The 17109-nt window shown below is 36.1% G+C and overlaps 1 protein-coding gene across 1 annotated transcript in view; it reads right to left on the reverse strand.

Annotated features, from left to right (window-relative positions):
• Nucleotides 1-17109, reverse strand: part of LOC6037693 (transmembrane channel-like protein 7) — a 38689-nt gene continuing 21580 nt past the window's right edge. Inside the window, exons 2-5 of the mRNA XM_038254897.1 lie at nucleotides 10931-11197; nucleotides 10738-10869; nucleotides 2708-2808; nucleotides 1-2652 (exon numbers count right to left, since the gene is read on the reverse strand). Coding sequence (XP_038110825.1) covers nucleotides 16-2652; nucleotides 2708-2808; nucleotides 10738-10869; nucleotides 10931-11093 — 3033 coding nt within the window. The 5' untranslated portion in view covers nucleotides 11094-11197 and the 3' untranslated portion in view covers nucleotides 1-15. The remainder of the gene's footprint in view (nucleotides 2653-2707; nucleotides 2809-10737; nucleotides 10870-10930; nucleotides 11198-17109) is intronic.

The raw sequence follows: 17109 nt of genomic DNA on the forward strand, positions 1-17109 counted from the left end.
CAACCCCTCTCGATTCTATTTCCCCTCCCCTCCTCCACCCTCCTTCCTATCACGATCGCGACTGCTCGGTTTCGAGTCCCGATCGGCCCTCGGCGGCAACGGCGGCTGCAGCTCCGGTTCCGGTTTGGGCGGCTTGGGTGGCGCCACCGGCGGAGTGTTCAAGTGCTGCGGCGGCGGGGGCAGATCGTGGCCAATGTTGTTGCCCTGCTGGAAGTGCTGTTGCTGCTCGGCAGCTTGCCGCATCATGCGCTTCTGGTACTCTTGCTGCTGTTTGATGAAGAGCGAGAGCCGGCTGAGGAGGAATTGTTTGTCGTGGCCTTCGAGGACGAGCTGGTGCTTGAGGACGGAAACCATGTGCCGGTTGGCCGCCGATACGGCGTAGTAGTAGTAGATGAAGAAGGTGAGGATTACGAAGCACGGGACGGCGAAGGAGGCCGTGCCGAAGAAGAAGATGACGGTTTGGAAGAAGGCCGGGGTCTTCATGAAGGCGGTGATGGCACGGTCCCACACGAAGGGAAGTCCCCGGAAGGGGCCACACGAGCGGGATGGAATGATTTCGGCCCACGCGTACACCACCGGGATGATGGCCAGCGTGAAGGAGATCAGGAGGGTGGACATGAAGAGGGAGTTGGAGCGAGAGGCTCGGTAGAGGATCGCGGAGGGGTTCGAGTTGACTAGACAGGCAAACTTCTTGATGTAGAACATGAAGAAGAACAGGATGGCGGCGATAGCGGGGAGGAATGGGGTGTAGAACGTTCCCAGCCAGCACAGCGTTTGCGAGTAGATCACGTCGAGCACGTGCTTGGACAGCTCGAACTCTTGCTCGCCGATGAACTTGGCGACGCGGCTGGACGAATGCCGGGCGAACATGGCTCGGGGGAAGTTGACGAAGAACGTCACCAGGAAGTGGGTGGCAAAGTCCACGATGAACAGCTTGTAGAACTGCTGCCCGACGAACGTTTCCCAGCACTGGGGCTTGCCGGTGCCGGCGTCGTAGCACTGATCTGTCGTGGTGATTGGTTCGGTGGCGTTGAAGGGTTCGGTTCCATTGGTGGGTTGGTGCTCGTGGTGGGATTTGGGCTGAACTAGGAAGTAGAACCGGCTTAAGAGGACGGCCAGCGAGGAAAGCCGCAGGAAGACGGTGCGGAAGAGGGAGATTTTGATGACGAAGAGGGGTGAGTATTTTTCGAACTGAACGAGGTAGTTGAAGAGCAGTGGAACGACGAGATTCATGATGACGATCGCGAGGTAGGGGAGGAACTCGTAGAAGAGGATCATGAGTCGGGTTTCCAGGGTGATTGTGTCGATCGTGTCAGGGGCAGATCGTGCGGAGAAGGTGTCCTCTGAACTCGCCGCGACCGATGGACTTGAAGTGGTAGAAGTGGTGGAAGAGGAGGAAGAAAAAGGCCAGGACGTCCAGTTGTGGGCTTGCTTTATGTACTCGCCGTAGCTGGGGATGTAGTTTGGCTCCAATGCGGACATCGACAAGCTAAACAACAGATAGATGATGACGACCGCGAGCAGCAGGATGATCACCACCACAAAGTTGATCACGAATCGGATCGCAATCAGCTTTACCATGAAATCTCGCGACCTGTTGCTGCGTTCGTTCTCAAATCGCTTCGTATGAAGCAGCGAACGTATCTCGTGGTACAGCGCCTTGTGCTTCACGTCGGCCGACTTTTCGTTGTGAATGCAAAAGTCCCACCCGCCAAACACCAGATTGCAGTACTGGTAGAACAGACCTTCGCCCTCGGCGATGCGATCCTTAAACTGCCGCACAACGGCCTTCATGATCGCTACCAACGCGATCACGTAGCAGATGGCCGTAATTATCACGTAAACTAGCGGAAAGTCGTAGTACAGCACGGTACCGGTTCGACTCCCCACACTTTGGTCATCACTAGCTTGCTCCAGTTCCATCACGAAGCTCTCGAAGAAGCTCCCGTTGAGACTACTAAAATTACCACCACCACTTTTAATCTCTGCTATCACGGCCTCTACCACCGCCGGCGTCGTCGCCGCCGTCGTAGTCGTGGTCAGGGCTTCAGTTGTACTACTACTACTGCTAATGCTAACGCTACTAATGCTACTACTGCTAATCGTCGTCGTAGAACTCATTGTCGTCGTCGAAGACGACATCGTCGTGGGAATCTCCGTGGTCGTCGTCGCCACCATCGCCCTGCCGATCAACCGATCCTCCAGCGGACTATATCCGTAGATCATGTTGGTGTACATCCCGTAGAACAGCAACGTTCCCTCCATAAACCCCGTGCCCTGTATCACATCAAGCACGGAAAACGTCGCCGCCTTCGTCACGTTCACGTACGACTCCGAGCAGCACTGCACCGACGTCGAGTTGACCCCGAGTTCGCACGGAACGTCCCGCGGTTCCCGCAGTGCCAAATGGGGCAGCACGATGAACGTCGAAATCAACCCGAACACGATCAAGTTCAGAAACATGAGCCAGCGCAGAAATAGAAAGTACGCCACCACGCCGGTCCCGAAGTTGCCCTCGATCGTCTTCAGCGACATCCGCCACAGCTCCAGCTTGGTGCGGTACTCGCCCCACTTGGAGCGGATGCTTTGCCACGCTTTCCGGCGGCGCCACTTGATCTGTTCGAAGCCCTGCAAGCGCAGCTTGGTGGCGTTCTAAAAAGAGGGTCAATTAGTTCAAGTTACAGCAAGGACGAGTAGCTCGACATACCTGCAGTTGGGCCTTCATTTCGCGCTTTTGCGCCATCGGGACAGGCATCGATTTGATCTCCTGGATTTCCTCCCATGTGCGCTCTTCGTTGATGAGGTTTTCTGGAATAAAGAATAAATTGTTGTCAGAGCTTCAATTGAACAACCTTTACAAATCAATCCTATTTCATTTGATGGAAGCCAACTTCTCAATAGTTAAGCTTGTCCTCAATTCAACTCGGGACAATCATTCTAAATTGAAGTTAAAACGCAGTCAGTCAAAGTTCAATCCCATCATCCAATCCACCATGTCGTTTGAATTAGAATACTGTGAATACTGTAAACCCGGGCAGACGGTAATAACAAAATTAATAATATTTCAATAACAAATCCTGTTAAAATAACAAAAAGTGTTATTATTTTATCCTGAAGTTCAACTTCAAGAAGAAAAAATAATAACAGTTTCTGATAAAATAACAAAATTTGGTATTGAAGTGATATTACATTGAAAATGTTTAATAACACGCTAATAAGAGGAAATGTTATACATTTCAAAAACTCTCCTAATAACAAAATTTGTTATTCGTTCGGTATACTGACTTAGAAATAAAATTACCATAAATCGCACAAATGGAAAAGGTTCTAAGTGTCCATAACACAATCTGTTATTATTTTTTCTTTTGTTAAATATGTTTAGTTCTTTGGGATAATTTTGTCTAATTTCGTCGGGGTCATTATTTTGGCCATGAAATGGGGTCCTTAAGCTAAAATTATTCTAAAAAGTTGAAATTTTGGAAGTTGATTTTTTTTAATTATTTGATACACCCCCTAAGGGACTTTGTTAAAATTGGCAAGAACTATGGGTTAATTTTGACCAATTTCGTCGGGGTCATTATATTGTCCATGAAATAGGGTCCTTAAGCTAAAATTATTCTAAAAATTTGAAATTTTGGAAGTTGATTTTTTTAATTATTTGATATACCCCCTAAAGGACTTTGCTAAAATTGGCTAGAACTATGGGATAATTTTGTCTAATTTCATCGGGGTCATTATTTTGGCCATGAAATGGGATCCTTAAGCTAAAATTATTCTAAAAAGTTGAAATTTTGGAAGTTGATTTTTTTAATTATTTGATATACCCCCTAAGGGACTTTGCTAAAATTGGCAAGAACTATGGGATAATTTTGACCAATTTCGTCGGGATCATTATTTTGGCCATAAAATGGGGTCCCTATGCTAAAATTATTCTAAAAAGTTGAAATTTTTGAAAGTTGATTTTTTTAATTATTTGGTATACCCCCTAAGGGACTTTGCTAAAATTGGCTAGAACTATGGGATAATTTTGACCAATTTCGTCGGGATCATTATTTTGGCCATAAAATGGGGTCCCTATGCTAAAATTATTCTAAAAAGTTTAAATTTTGAAAGTTGATTTTTTTTAATTATTTGATATACCCCCTAAAGAACTTTATTTAAAATGGTTAGAACTATGGGATAATTTTGACCAATTTCGTCAGGGTCATTATTTTGGCCATGAAATGGGGTCCTTAAGCTTAAATTATTCTAAAAAGTTGAAATTTTGAAAGTTGATTTTTTTAATTATTTGATATACCTCCTAAGGGATTTTACTAAAATTGGCTAGAACTATGAAATAATTTTGACCAATTTCATCGGGGTCATTTATTTCACCATGAAATGGGGTTTCAAGCTAAAATTAATCCGATAAAATTAACTTTTGAGAGTTATTTTTTTTTAAATATTGTTATGTTCCTTAACGGAATTGATTTATTTATTGAGAAGTTTTGAAGTGTGAATAACAAAAACTGTTATTATTTTCACAGAGCCAGGAAGTCGGAGCTGACGTTGAAGTTCGAGCTGGAGTGAGACCTCGGAGACGGCACCGGATTCAGCAAATTTTCAGCAACTTTTACTTGGAGTCGGAATCTGTGAAGTCGGGCATTTTTGGAGAGCTGAAGTCGTCGTTGACGTCATATCCTGCATCTAGAGTCGGAGTTGTCTTCAAAGTATGGATTCAAAGTCGCTTGGAGGTACCCGACTCTGCAGCCCTGACTAGTACAGAGGAGTTATGGCAACTGCAGGTTTATTTGCAAATTACAAATAAACCAAAACAATAACTTTTTTTGTTATGGAGACATACCAGTTCAATAACATTTTTTGTTATTATGCTGCTCCACCTCTCCGCTCAAAATAACAAATCTTGTTATTCCTTCATGATTCCTTCTGTGTTATTGGTTTGTTATTGCAATAACAACGTAAAAACAGTTTAAGTTATTCTTCGAACAAATCTTTGTTATTGATTTTTGTTATTTTAACAACTAATCCGATCATCCCAATAACATATTTCGATCTTCTCACAATATCAAAAACTGACCTTCCCAAGTTATTTCCGTCTGCTCGGGAAGTGCAACATCTCGTCCGCGCGCGCGCGTCTTTGTCGTCGGCGAGCTCAATGGCTTAATTTATGCCTAATTGAACCCATTGCGCGACGTTACAGTCAGATGGGACTCAATTACGACCATTATTTATAGTGCAAGATCGTGAACTGCAAATAGAGTGGAATCTAGATGGAACTGCATCTAGATCGGAGACGGGAGTGAGCGAGGTCGACGACGGTTTGTCTGCGCGTTGCAAGTGGGGTTAAGGTCATGTCCGACAAACCTTGTTTGGTTCAAAATTTTAAAAAGCCTTATAAAATACCTAGTTTTTTTCTCTTCCAATTGAAGAAAAAAATTTTCCCCGAAATTTCTTTGATTTGCGTAAAAGGGATAATTTTGGACGATTTCAAAGTTAATGTTTTTGAATTTTAAAGCTTTTGTTTCAGATTACATTTTTGCCTTTTAGTTTTTTTTAACTTTTGAAGGGGGAGATGAAAACTTTTAACCATATTTTTATTGGGTTTAAAAAGTATTTCAAAATTAAAGAAAAAATACAAATTGTTTTAATCAAATATAAAATAGAAAAAAAAGAAGCGAATCAGAACATACTTTTTAAATCGATTTTTTTGCCACAAAGAAGATCCAAAGAACAAAGAAATTTAGAAAACGTTATTTTACAATTTTCCGTAAATTTCACGTGAAATTTGGTGCTTTGGAATAATAGTCCCCGTGAAATTTGCTATTTTTGCAATAAAACTAAGCCTAATGATCACGAATCCGCGGTCCATTTTTTGCTGTCGTGGCAGAGGGGCGGTACGACCCCTTTCATTTTTAAAACATAAAAAAGCGTGTTTTTCAATATTTTGCAGCCTGAAATTGTGATCATTCAGAAATTTAACAACAAACGAGCTATTATTATACAAAATAGAACGCCCGACTTGGGACCATCCTTAAACCACGTGGGCATTTTTTTTTTGGAAATCAAAATAAAAATTTCATCAAAAAACTACTGAAATTGAAATTGTAATTTTTCGTAACTTAACTGTATTCATTGTGAGACATATAAATTTGCGATACAGAGCGGATTCGTCAATTTGAAATAGCGAATACGAATTCGCTAATTGGAACGACTGACAGCTGTCAAAAGCTTAAACTACGTGCTCGGAAATCGTAGAACAACAGGATTGAAATGTTAACATCAGTTTAACAGCTGATTTTAACGTTTTAGCGCTTTTAATTCGAATGTGTTCGAATCAGCGAGCATTCGAATTAGTGGAATTCGAAGTAGCGAAATTCGAATTAACGAATCCGCTCTGTAATGTACTTTTTGAATCCCAGATGGCTATAAAGTCAACTTCGTTTTTAGAAGCCAAATCAAATTTACCATCAAAAAGCACTTTACATAAATTTCGATATCGTGCACCGTTTTAGACTTCTATAACCACTTGAAATCGGCCCGAAAAATCAGAACGCAAAAAAAAAATTCTAAAAACTTCTTGGAAACTTCAAAATTTGAACAGAAACTCAAATGCAATCAACTGATATCAATTTAAAATACATTCCCTTGCATTTAGAATCATTTTTAACATGTTTGGGTTTATCAAAAATAACTTTAGATTTTTTTTATTAATTGTATATTTGTGTCAAATCTTAAATTTTTGAAAAAAATATTTAATGATTGCATTTTAAAACACTTTTTTTATTTCAGTTTTGAATCAATGGCTTGTTATATAATTTTTAATTTATTGAAAAAGCGGATAGTAAAATGTTTCATATTTGCTCTAAACTTTTTTTTTATTTCAAGCCCTTAGCTAACAAGTTTAAATTTCAAGCTAAGTTTTCAAACAAATATAAGCAAAAAGTATCACAAAATAAATAAAAGAGCTAAATAAATTGCACAGTGGTCCAGGCCGCAAAATAAAATGGATTTTCCGTAAAAAAAATGATGCTGTTTTGTCGAGTCTCCTACGAGAGGCCGAATTACTCGAAAGGTGAAATTCCTGTAAGGCCTAATTTCATAAGGCAAACCGTACCCGAAAAGGCGGAATTGTATTTCAAACTTCGTTTGGATTTTTCAACTTTGTTGAAGACCTCAAAATCCAACAAAAAAAAAACAATTTTAACCAAAATTTACATTTCTGATTATCAAAATATTATTTTTTAAGGTTGATTTTGAAACCAAAAGATTAAAAAATATCAAAAATAATTCAAGTAAAACAATGCTTTTTTGTGACCAAAGTCTAAAAACGCGTGAATCCACCGTTAGGTGGTTGGCGCCATCCTCACATTTAAAGGGTGCTTTCCAAAAAGACACAAAATGGCGGTGTTTTTCAGTGTTTTATCAATTTGACTCATTATTCATACCAGTAGATTGGGTAGTCAGATCTTCATATTGCAGGGCACTTAGGTGCTTACAACTTATGATAGGGTAGTCAGATCTTCAATTCAATTCATGCTTGATCTGAGATCCGGCATCCAAAAAGTTCGTAAATAACACTTAAGTGCTTATAACTTTTGATAGGGTTTTCAGATCTTCAATGTTTTGGACGCGTTGGAAAGGTATTTTAAATACAAAAACCTTTTTACAATCTTCGCAATTCGTAATTTTCAGTGTAAGAACGGGCCTTGACCGATCTTATGCACTAGGTTCCCGACGAACACGCACTGCCCTTACACCTACATCTCACCCTTGCTCTGAGTCAGTACGAGCAGCACGCTAGAACACGCTTTGAGTGTTCGTGCCAGGCATGCACACCTTCTTTTCCGGTTACGCATTTTAACTCGGCCGGGGGTGGTGCATTAAGTAGGGTTTGATGTAAGTATAAGCGCCTAACCATTTAAAGTGTGCCTATCAACTTTCATTAAAGCAAAAACTGTTATATTTTTAGTTTGAATACAAAAACTAATTGTTATTTACTGTGTATTGTTTTCTCCTGAAATCTTCCCTATTGTTGAGTCTGTTTATCTGTTGCTATTTCTTTTGTCGCGGTGTTTTGTTACAATTTTTGGTCCTAAGCATGTTATAAAAGTTTACCGTAAACCGGGGTGACTTTGATAGGATTTCAATTTGTTTTTAGAATATTTTCCAACAGGTAAGATTTTTCTCAAGATTATTATTTTTAAAACATGTACTGGGGTAGGCCACACAAAGTCCATGCACTATTTTGGAAAAAAAGTTTTTTCAATAGTGTTTAGAAAAATAGTTACGTTAAAAATTCTTAGTTTTAATTCCGGGGTGACTTTGATAGTCATAGTTTTTCTTGTTAAAATCATATTTAAGATGTTCAAACTTTATTTGTACGTTAAATGTGCCATCACTAAAGTAGCTGATATAGTTTGTAAGAAAAAAATCAATGTTTATGTTAAGTTAAATCAACTAAGTTTATAAGCTTTTTAACAAAATACATATAAATGTTAGGTAAAATTGTTAATAAGTCGAAATTTCGCCTGAAATTTGTTAAAACTAGTTTTGTTAATAAAATTATCGATTTATATTGCATTTTATACTGAATTCGAAGCACGAATCACAAGTTTTCACATTTTACATGAAATTTGTTCAACTGAAATTGCCGATAAATTTGGAGATTTTTTTCAATTGTGTTTCAAAAACACATATTATTTATTATTTTCAAACTTTTTTAACCATCTTCTAGTGGAAAATTCTCCAAAGAATCCGAAAATGCATTCCGTTTTCCGATTGAAAATCATGTCCATTGAGAAAATCATGACACTTTGAGAAGTTTAAAATAATGTCTTTCATCAACATTTTCTTAACTATAGTTGACTAACTTTTTAAACCTGTCAAAATTTTATGAAAAGTTCTTCTTGAGGTACTTTGAACACTTCTCTAACACGGTCAGTATGTTTCTAATCCATTCCTTAAGTATTTTAATTGTACTCTTCATTTTGCGGAAAAATCGTAAACCTATCAAAGTCACCCCGTTTTACGGTACCAAAAATACAATATTAATATTTGTGTTAATCCTTTAACCATTCCCTAAATTGAGTAAGGGCTCAAACCTCACTTGTTTGAAAAAAAGGGTGAAGATTGAAAACAATAGACAGTAAAAGAGAATTTATTTTATAAAAATCAAGTATCAATAGTAAGAGAATGAGCGTATTTTGAAGAATAAAAATGAGAAGCTAGATGTATTAGATGTAAAATTAGACAATAGTTAATAAATAGAGATACAAAATAAGCTTAGATTATTGTAATGATAATTTATAGGACAGATAAAGAATTATTCAAATAAATAAATTCGCAATAAAATCAAAAAAGATTAGGTGAATGATAAATAGACTTGATATTACTAGTACATTAAGGAAAAGTATATTTTTAAGGAAAAAAAACAAAACAAAGTTTGTTACAGCAGCATCAATTGATAGAAAAGAGTGGAAAAGCTTTGAGAGATAAGAGAATCAAGAGTTAGTAAAATTAAAATCAAATGTTGGATATTAAATAGAAGAATCAGTGAAGAATTGGGAATCAGAAGAGCAAAATAAAAATAGGAGATAGGTGGTAGCTGAAAATGAAGAGAAGAGAAACCCCGTTGTGCGATGTTTCAGGTACATCCACAGCAGTTGACTCAACAACTCAAAACAATACCGTCTACAATCACAAATTACTTCCCTTTCCCACATTGTCGCGCCCCTTTCTTTTAGCCGTCTCGACTCTGACCCGCGGTGGTCAAAGGTTTACGATCCGTTTCCACAGGCCACCAGCTAGGTCATCATGAAAACCAAGCCAACGTGGAGGTAAGAAAATAGGACACTCGCAAGGAACCAGAGCTATACTGTTCAGATCAAGATAATTCGGATGATCTAACAGAACTACGGATGTAGTTAGTTACGCTCCTTCCAGGATGTTCCTTACGTGGACGTCAACCGAAGAGCACGCAACAAGGTCAGTGCCATTGCATGCTCTTAGGTATCAATCCTTGGCCTGCAAAAAAAAAAAACCTTTTTACAATCTTCCGGACTTTTGTTAACATCGTTTTTAGCATAACTTTTGAAGTTCTAAACTAAACTGCATAATTTTTAATAGCGACGCCAAAACGGACAAAATCGGTTCAGCCAATGTCGAGATAATCGAGTTACAATTTTTGTATCAACATTCCACCACACACACAGACATTTGCTCAGAATTTGATTCTGATTTGATAGGTATACATGAAAGTGGGTCTAGGAGGTCTAATTGAGAAGTTCATTTTTCGAGTGATTTTAAAGCCTTTCCTCAGTAACGTGAGGAAGGCAAAAAGAATTAACATTTGGTTTGAAAAAAGTTATCCTCTCAAATCAAATAGTAATTAAAATTGGTTTCGTTTGCTGATGCAAAACAAATTTGTTGCCCATTTCAATTCACTACTCAGTGACTCAGTCATATTTGGCTAATCATAAATATTCCACCCCCAACAAAAACAAAATACTGTCAGTGTCATTAACTTCCCCGTTTGCCATTGTCGCACATTACGACAACCGGTCAATGACGACGACAACACAGTGCAGACTCGTCGTCCAAACAACCACGAGTACGAGACAACTTCATCAATTAGCACCCACGTACAAATCGCTACAAACGCTTCTTCGACCTCTTCTTCGTCAATCAACTTTTGGATGGTTGTTTGGTTACGTTACACTTGCCGGCGGTCGCACTCACCTGACAAATCGGGCAGCGTGGCCACCTGAATCTCGTGGTACTGCGAACCACGCCGGGCGACCGTTGAGAAACTGGCCCGCCGGCGGGTTCCCTTCGTGTCCTGTTGGGACGGCCGCACCCGTCGGGTTGTGGCTGCAAAATTTAGAAACCATTTTTTAAACAATTCAAAACACAAATAACTAAGAGAACCTACCATTTCTGGTTTGCTTCGAGGGCAGCAGCGTCGCGATCTTGGACGGATCTCGCTGCATGCCCTCCAGATCGGCCGGGTAGCTCTCCTGGTAGAACTCCCCGCCGGCCTCCTCCCAGCCCTGGGTCTTGCTGGAGCGCGACCGTCGATCCTTGCCGCCGGACATGCTGGCTTCCGACTCGCGCAGCCCTAACCCGGGTGGAATCTACTGCGCAAACTCGCGACTCTCAACCGCTTTGATGATGCAGTCGCGTTGAACGGCGGTGCCACCTGGAATGAATCAGAGAAAGGGAAACGGGAACATTAGTGTCGGACTGTCACGATGGTCACGATGATATGGTTTCGATAACGTGGACATCGTGTTCCGGAGTCGTTGATTTCAAGTGGACGGTAATGAGATCGAGAGGGCAATGTGGCGTCAATTGTATTTTTCTGAAAGTGCAATTCTTAAATGAAATTTCACTATTACTGAAAACATCTCTGGAGTTTCTTTTTGTTTTCAATAAAAAAATGTATTTTTTGTTTTTTTCTTTAACACACCCCTGACTCAAAACAGTTTCAAAAACATAAAAAGGGCAAAAAATGGTAAAAAAATCTAGATCTGATAAAAAAAACATAATTCATCCTTCCTTAGCATAAAATTGATATGATATTTTGGTCATATTGGGTTTTGGTAATTTTGATCATTTTTGTAATTTTGGTCGTTTTGGTAATATTGGTCATTTTAATCATTTTGATCATTTTGGTTGTTTTGGTCATTTTAGTCATTTTAGTCATTTTGGTTATTTTGATCCTTTTGGTAATTTTGATCATGTTGGTTATTTTGATCCTTTGGTCTTTTTGATAATTTTGATCATTTTAGTCATTTTGGTTATTTTGATCATTTTGGTCATTGTGATATTTTTGGTCATTTTGATCATTTTGGTCATTTGGTCATTTGGCCATTTTGATCATTTTGTTCATTTTGTTCGTTTTGGTCATTTTGGTTATTTGATCATTTTGACCATTTTTGTCATTTTTTCACTTTTGTCATTTTCGTCATTTTGGTCATTTTGATCATTTTGGTCATTTTGGTTAATTTGATGTTTTGGTCATTTTGATCATTTTAGTCATTTTGGTTATTTTGATCTTTTTGGTCATTTTGATCTTTTTGATCTTTTTGGTCATTTTGATCATTCTGATCATTTTGATCATTTTGGTCATTTTGGTTAATTTGATCCTTTAGTCATTTTGATCATTTTAGTCATTTTGGTTATTTTGATCTTTTTGGTCATTTTGATCTTTTTGGTCATTTTGATGATTTTGGTCATTTGGTCATTTTGGTCATTTGGCCATTTTGGTCATTTGATCATTTTGTTTATTTTATTAATTTTGTTCATTTTGGTCATTTTGATAATTTTGATGATTTTGGTCATTTGGATCATTTTGATCATTTTGATCATCTTGATAATTTTGAACATTTTGATCAATTTGGTAATTTTGGTCATTTGATCATTTTGGTCATTTTGGTTATTTTTGTCATTTTGGTCATTTTTGGCATTTTGGTCGTTATTGTTATTTTGCTTACTTTTGTCATTTTCGTCCTTTTGGTAATTTTGATCATTTCGATTTTTTTGGTTATTTCGATCATTTTGTTAATTTTGATCATTTTGGTCATTTTGGTAAGTTTAGTCTTTTTGGTCGTTTTGGCCATTTTTGTCAATTTGGTAATTTTTATCATTTTGATCATTTTGATTATTTGAATCATTTTGATCATTTTGAACATTTTGATTATTTTGAACATTTTGATCAATTGGTAAGTTTAGACCAGTTTAGTCTTTTTGGTCATTTTGAACATTTTGATTATTTTGATCATTTTGATGATTTTGAACATTTTGATCAATTTGGTAATTTTGGTCATTTGATCATTTTGGTCATTTTGGTTATTTTTGTCATTTTGGTCATTTTTGGCATTTTGGTCGTTATTGTTATTTTGCTTACTTTTGTCATTTTCGTCCTTTTGGTAATTTTGATCATTTCGATTTTTTTGGTTATTTCGATCATTTTGTTAATTTTGATCATTTTGGTCATTTTGGTAAGTTTAGTCTTTTTGGTCGTTTTGGCCATTTTTATCAATTTGGTAATTTTTATCATTTTGATTATTTGGATAAGTTTAGTCTTTTTGGTCGTTTTGGCCATTTTTGTCAATTTGGTAATTTTTATCATTTTGATCATTTTGATTATTTGAATCATTTTGATCATTTTGAACATTTTGATTATTTTGAACATTTTGATCAATTGGTAAGTTTAGACCAGTTTAGTCTTTTTGGTCATTTTGAACATTTTGATTATTTTGATCATTTTGATAATTTTGAACATTTTGATCAATTTGGTAATTTTGGTCATTTGATCATTTTGGTCATTTTGGTTATTTTTGTCATTTTGGTCATTTTTGGCATTTTGGTCGTTATTGTTATTTTGCTTACTTTTGTCATTTTCGTCCTTTTGGTAATTTTGATCATTTCGATTTTTTTGGTTATTTCGATCATTTTGTTAATTTTGATCATTTTGGTCATTTTGGTAAGTTTAGTCTTTTTGGTCGTTTTGGCCATTTTTGTCAATTTGGTAATTTTTATCATTTTGATCATTTTGATTATTTGAATCATTTTGATCATTTTGAACATTTTGATTATTTTGAACATTATGATCAATTGGTAAGTTTAGACCAGTTTAGTCTTTTTGGTCATTTTGAACATTTTGATTATTTTGATCATTTTGATGATTTTGAACATTTTGATCAATTTGGTAATTTTGGTCATTTGATCATTTTGGTCATTTTGGTTATTTTTGTCATTTTGATCATTTTTGGCATTTTGGTCGTTATTGTTATTTTGCTCACTTTTGTCATTTTCGTCATTTTGATCATTTCGATTTTTTTGGTCATTTTGATAATTTTGATAATTTTGACCATTTTGATCAATTTGGTAATTTTGGTCATTTGATCATTTTGGTCATTTTGGTCATTTTGGTTATTTTTGTCATTTTGGTCATTTTTGGCATTTTGGTCGTTATTGTTATTTTGCTTACTTTTGTCATTTTGGTAAATTTGATCATTTCAATTTTTTTTTGGTTATTTCGATCATTTTGGTAATTCTGTTCATTTTGGTCATTTCGATCATTTTGTTCATTTTTATTATTTTGGTCATTTTGATTATTTTTGTTATTTTGACCAGTTTAGTCATTTTGGTCATTTTTGTCATTTTGGTAATTTTTATCATTTTGATCATTTTGATTATTTGAATCATTTTGATCATTTTGGTAATTTTTATCATTTTGATCATTTTGATCATTTTGATCATTTTGATCATTGTGATCATTTTGATCATTTTGGTCATTTTGGTTAATTTGATCCTTTAGTCATTTTGATCATTTTGGTTAATTTGATCCTTTAGTCATTTTGATCATTTTAGTCATTTTGGTTATTTTGATCTTTTTGGTCATTTTGATCTTTTTGGTCACTTTGATCATTTTGTACATTTGATCATTTTGGTCATTTGGCCATTTTGGTCATTTGATCATTTTTTTTATTTTATTAATTTTGTTCATTTTGTTCATTTTGGTCATTTTGATAATTTTGATCATTTTGGTCATTTGGATCATTTTGATCATCTTGATAATTTTGAACATTTTGATCAATTTGGTAATTTTGGTCATTTGATCATTTTGGTCATTTTGGTCATATTGGTTATTTTTGTCATTTTGGTCATTGTTGGCATTTTGATCGTTATTGTTATTTTGCTTACTTTTGTCATTTTCGTCCTTTTGGTAATTTTGATCATTTCGATTTTTTTGGTTATTTCGATCATTTTGTTAATTTTGATCATTTTGGTCATTTTGGTAAGTTTAGTCTTTTTGGTCGTTTTGGCCATTTTTATCAATTTGGTAATTTTTATCATTTTGATTATTTGGATAAGTTTAGTCTTTTTGGTCGTTTTGGCCATTTTTGTCAATTTGGTAATTTTTATCATTTTGATCATTTTGATTATTTGAATCATTTTGATCATTTTGAACATTTTGATTATTTTGAACATTTTGATCAATTGGTAAGTTTAGACCAGTTTAGTCTTTTTGGTCATTTTGAACATTTTGATTATTTTGATCATTTTGATGATTTTGAACATTTTGTTCAATTTGGTAATTTTGGTCATTTGATCATTTTGGTCATTTTGGTTATTTTTGTCATTTTGGTTATTTTTGTCATTTTGATCATTTTTGGCATTTTGGTCGCTATTGTTATTTTGCTCACTTTTGTCATTTTCGTCACTTTGACCATTTCGATTTTTTTGGTCATTTTGATAATTTTGGTCATTTGGATCATTTTGATCATTTTGATCATCTTGATAATTTTGAACATTTTGATCAATTTGGTAATTTTGGTCTTTTGATCATTTTGGTTATTTTTGTCATTTTGGTCATTTTTGGCATTTTGGTCGTTATTGTTATTTTGCTTACTTTTGTCATTTTTGTTATTTTGGTAATTTTGATCATTTTAATTTTTTTGGTTATTTCGATCATTTTGATCATTTTGGTCATTTTGGTAATTTTGGTAATTTTGTTCATTTTGGTCATTTTGATTATTTGAATCATTTTGATCATTTTGGTAATTTTTATCATTTTGATCATTTTGGTTATTTTGGCCATTTTGATCATTTTGATCATTTCGATCGTTTTGGTCATTTTGATCGTTTTGATCATTTAAGTCATTTTGATCATTTTGGCCAAAAATTATTTCAATTCTAGAATTGAGTTTGAGAATATGAATGGAATCGTTAAATTACTGAGAGCCTAGAGAACTCACTTCACTCGACATGCCCCAAGATTCACATCGTACATTACATCGCTATCGGACAGCTTGTTCCTTCGTCGCAATATCTAATGGACTTTTCTCACCCATCATTCATCGCTAACAACCCTGTGAGAGCAATTAACAATGCTGTCATAAATCACCCCAAGTCGGTTTCGTTTGACAATAAAAAAAAACACACTCTCCACACTCCAGAAATTAGCCTATCTTGAGTGACTTAAGCCGCCATGTCAAGTGCGGGTAAATTCCGGAATTCCGTTAACAAGCCATCACACGCAGATAAGATAGCAACAATATGACAATAACTTTCGCTGATACACATTACTGTGCCAAGTACCTGACGAACTTCAATCGCGAGGTTCTTGAAGTGGTTATTGGTGCAGCGTAAACAACAACACGGGATGAGTGCCCGTAAAATTTTATGACGAATCTGTTGCTGGTAATGGGTGATGGACGTTTGCCTGCCGGGGATTGGAGATAAGAACATCAAACGGAACGGAAAGGGTCAGTGAAAGTTCGAGTGCTGGTGAACGATTGTGGGAAATTTATTTGCCGACTATCAGCATGTTTTGTTTATAGATGAATACTGAGTATTTCTTACTTAATAGTTTATGTTCTAGTTAACTGTAAACAGATCAAAAACGTTGTGACATTTTTTTAAATCAAATAACATTATGAAAAAATACTTTAACAAAATATCTTGCTACATTCGTCACTAATGACGCCAAACACAATTCACACTAAAGGAAAAAGGAGCACATGTGTACCACCTCAAATGTCTGACGTTATTGCTAGCCTGGTCAAAAAATTTACGACATCATTTTTTTTTGGGTCCCCCCTCTCAGCTCTCCCATTTAGCAGCAATGTGTGTGAAATTTAAAACCGTAAATAAACAGAATTCATTCTCAGCAAAAGAAAAAGGAAAAAAACTACAACTACAACAACCAATGATGGTAAACATGTGCCAAACGTGCGGTTTCGATTAACACCAGTATGGTGCCGGTTCAAAAATGCATAATTCATTTTTATCCGTTAAGTTCTACTTTGGAAACTGACAAATTTATTGTTTAATGAGTTTCCTTATATGTCTCATTGAATCTAGCAGTTGACCCCTTTTGACCGAAGATGTCAAATTCTACACTCAACTTTTAGTGATAAAAAGTAAAAAAATTAATTTCGATAACCATAACTTTTGCGCTTGAGTTTAAAATAGGCTAAGGAGTTATGATTTTTAAAATGGCAATTTTTGTAAAAAATCTTAAAATTCACAAAAAAAAAATAAAATTTTATTCTGAAATGCAAAGCAAAGCAATCGAAAATTCCACTACACATTTTTTTA

Source organism: Culex quinquefasciatus, chromosome 2 (genome assembly GCF_015732765.1).
Source record: "Culex quinquefasciatus strain JHB chromosome 2, VPISU_Cqui_1.0_pri_paternal, whole genome shotgun sequence".
In the NCBI taxonomy this organism is placed as follows: Eukaryota; Metazoa; Arthropoda; class Insecta; order Diptera; family Culicidae; genus Culex; species Culex quinquefasciatus.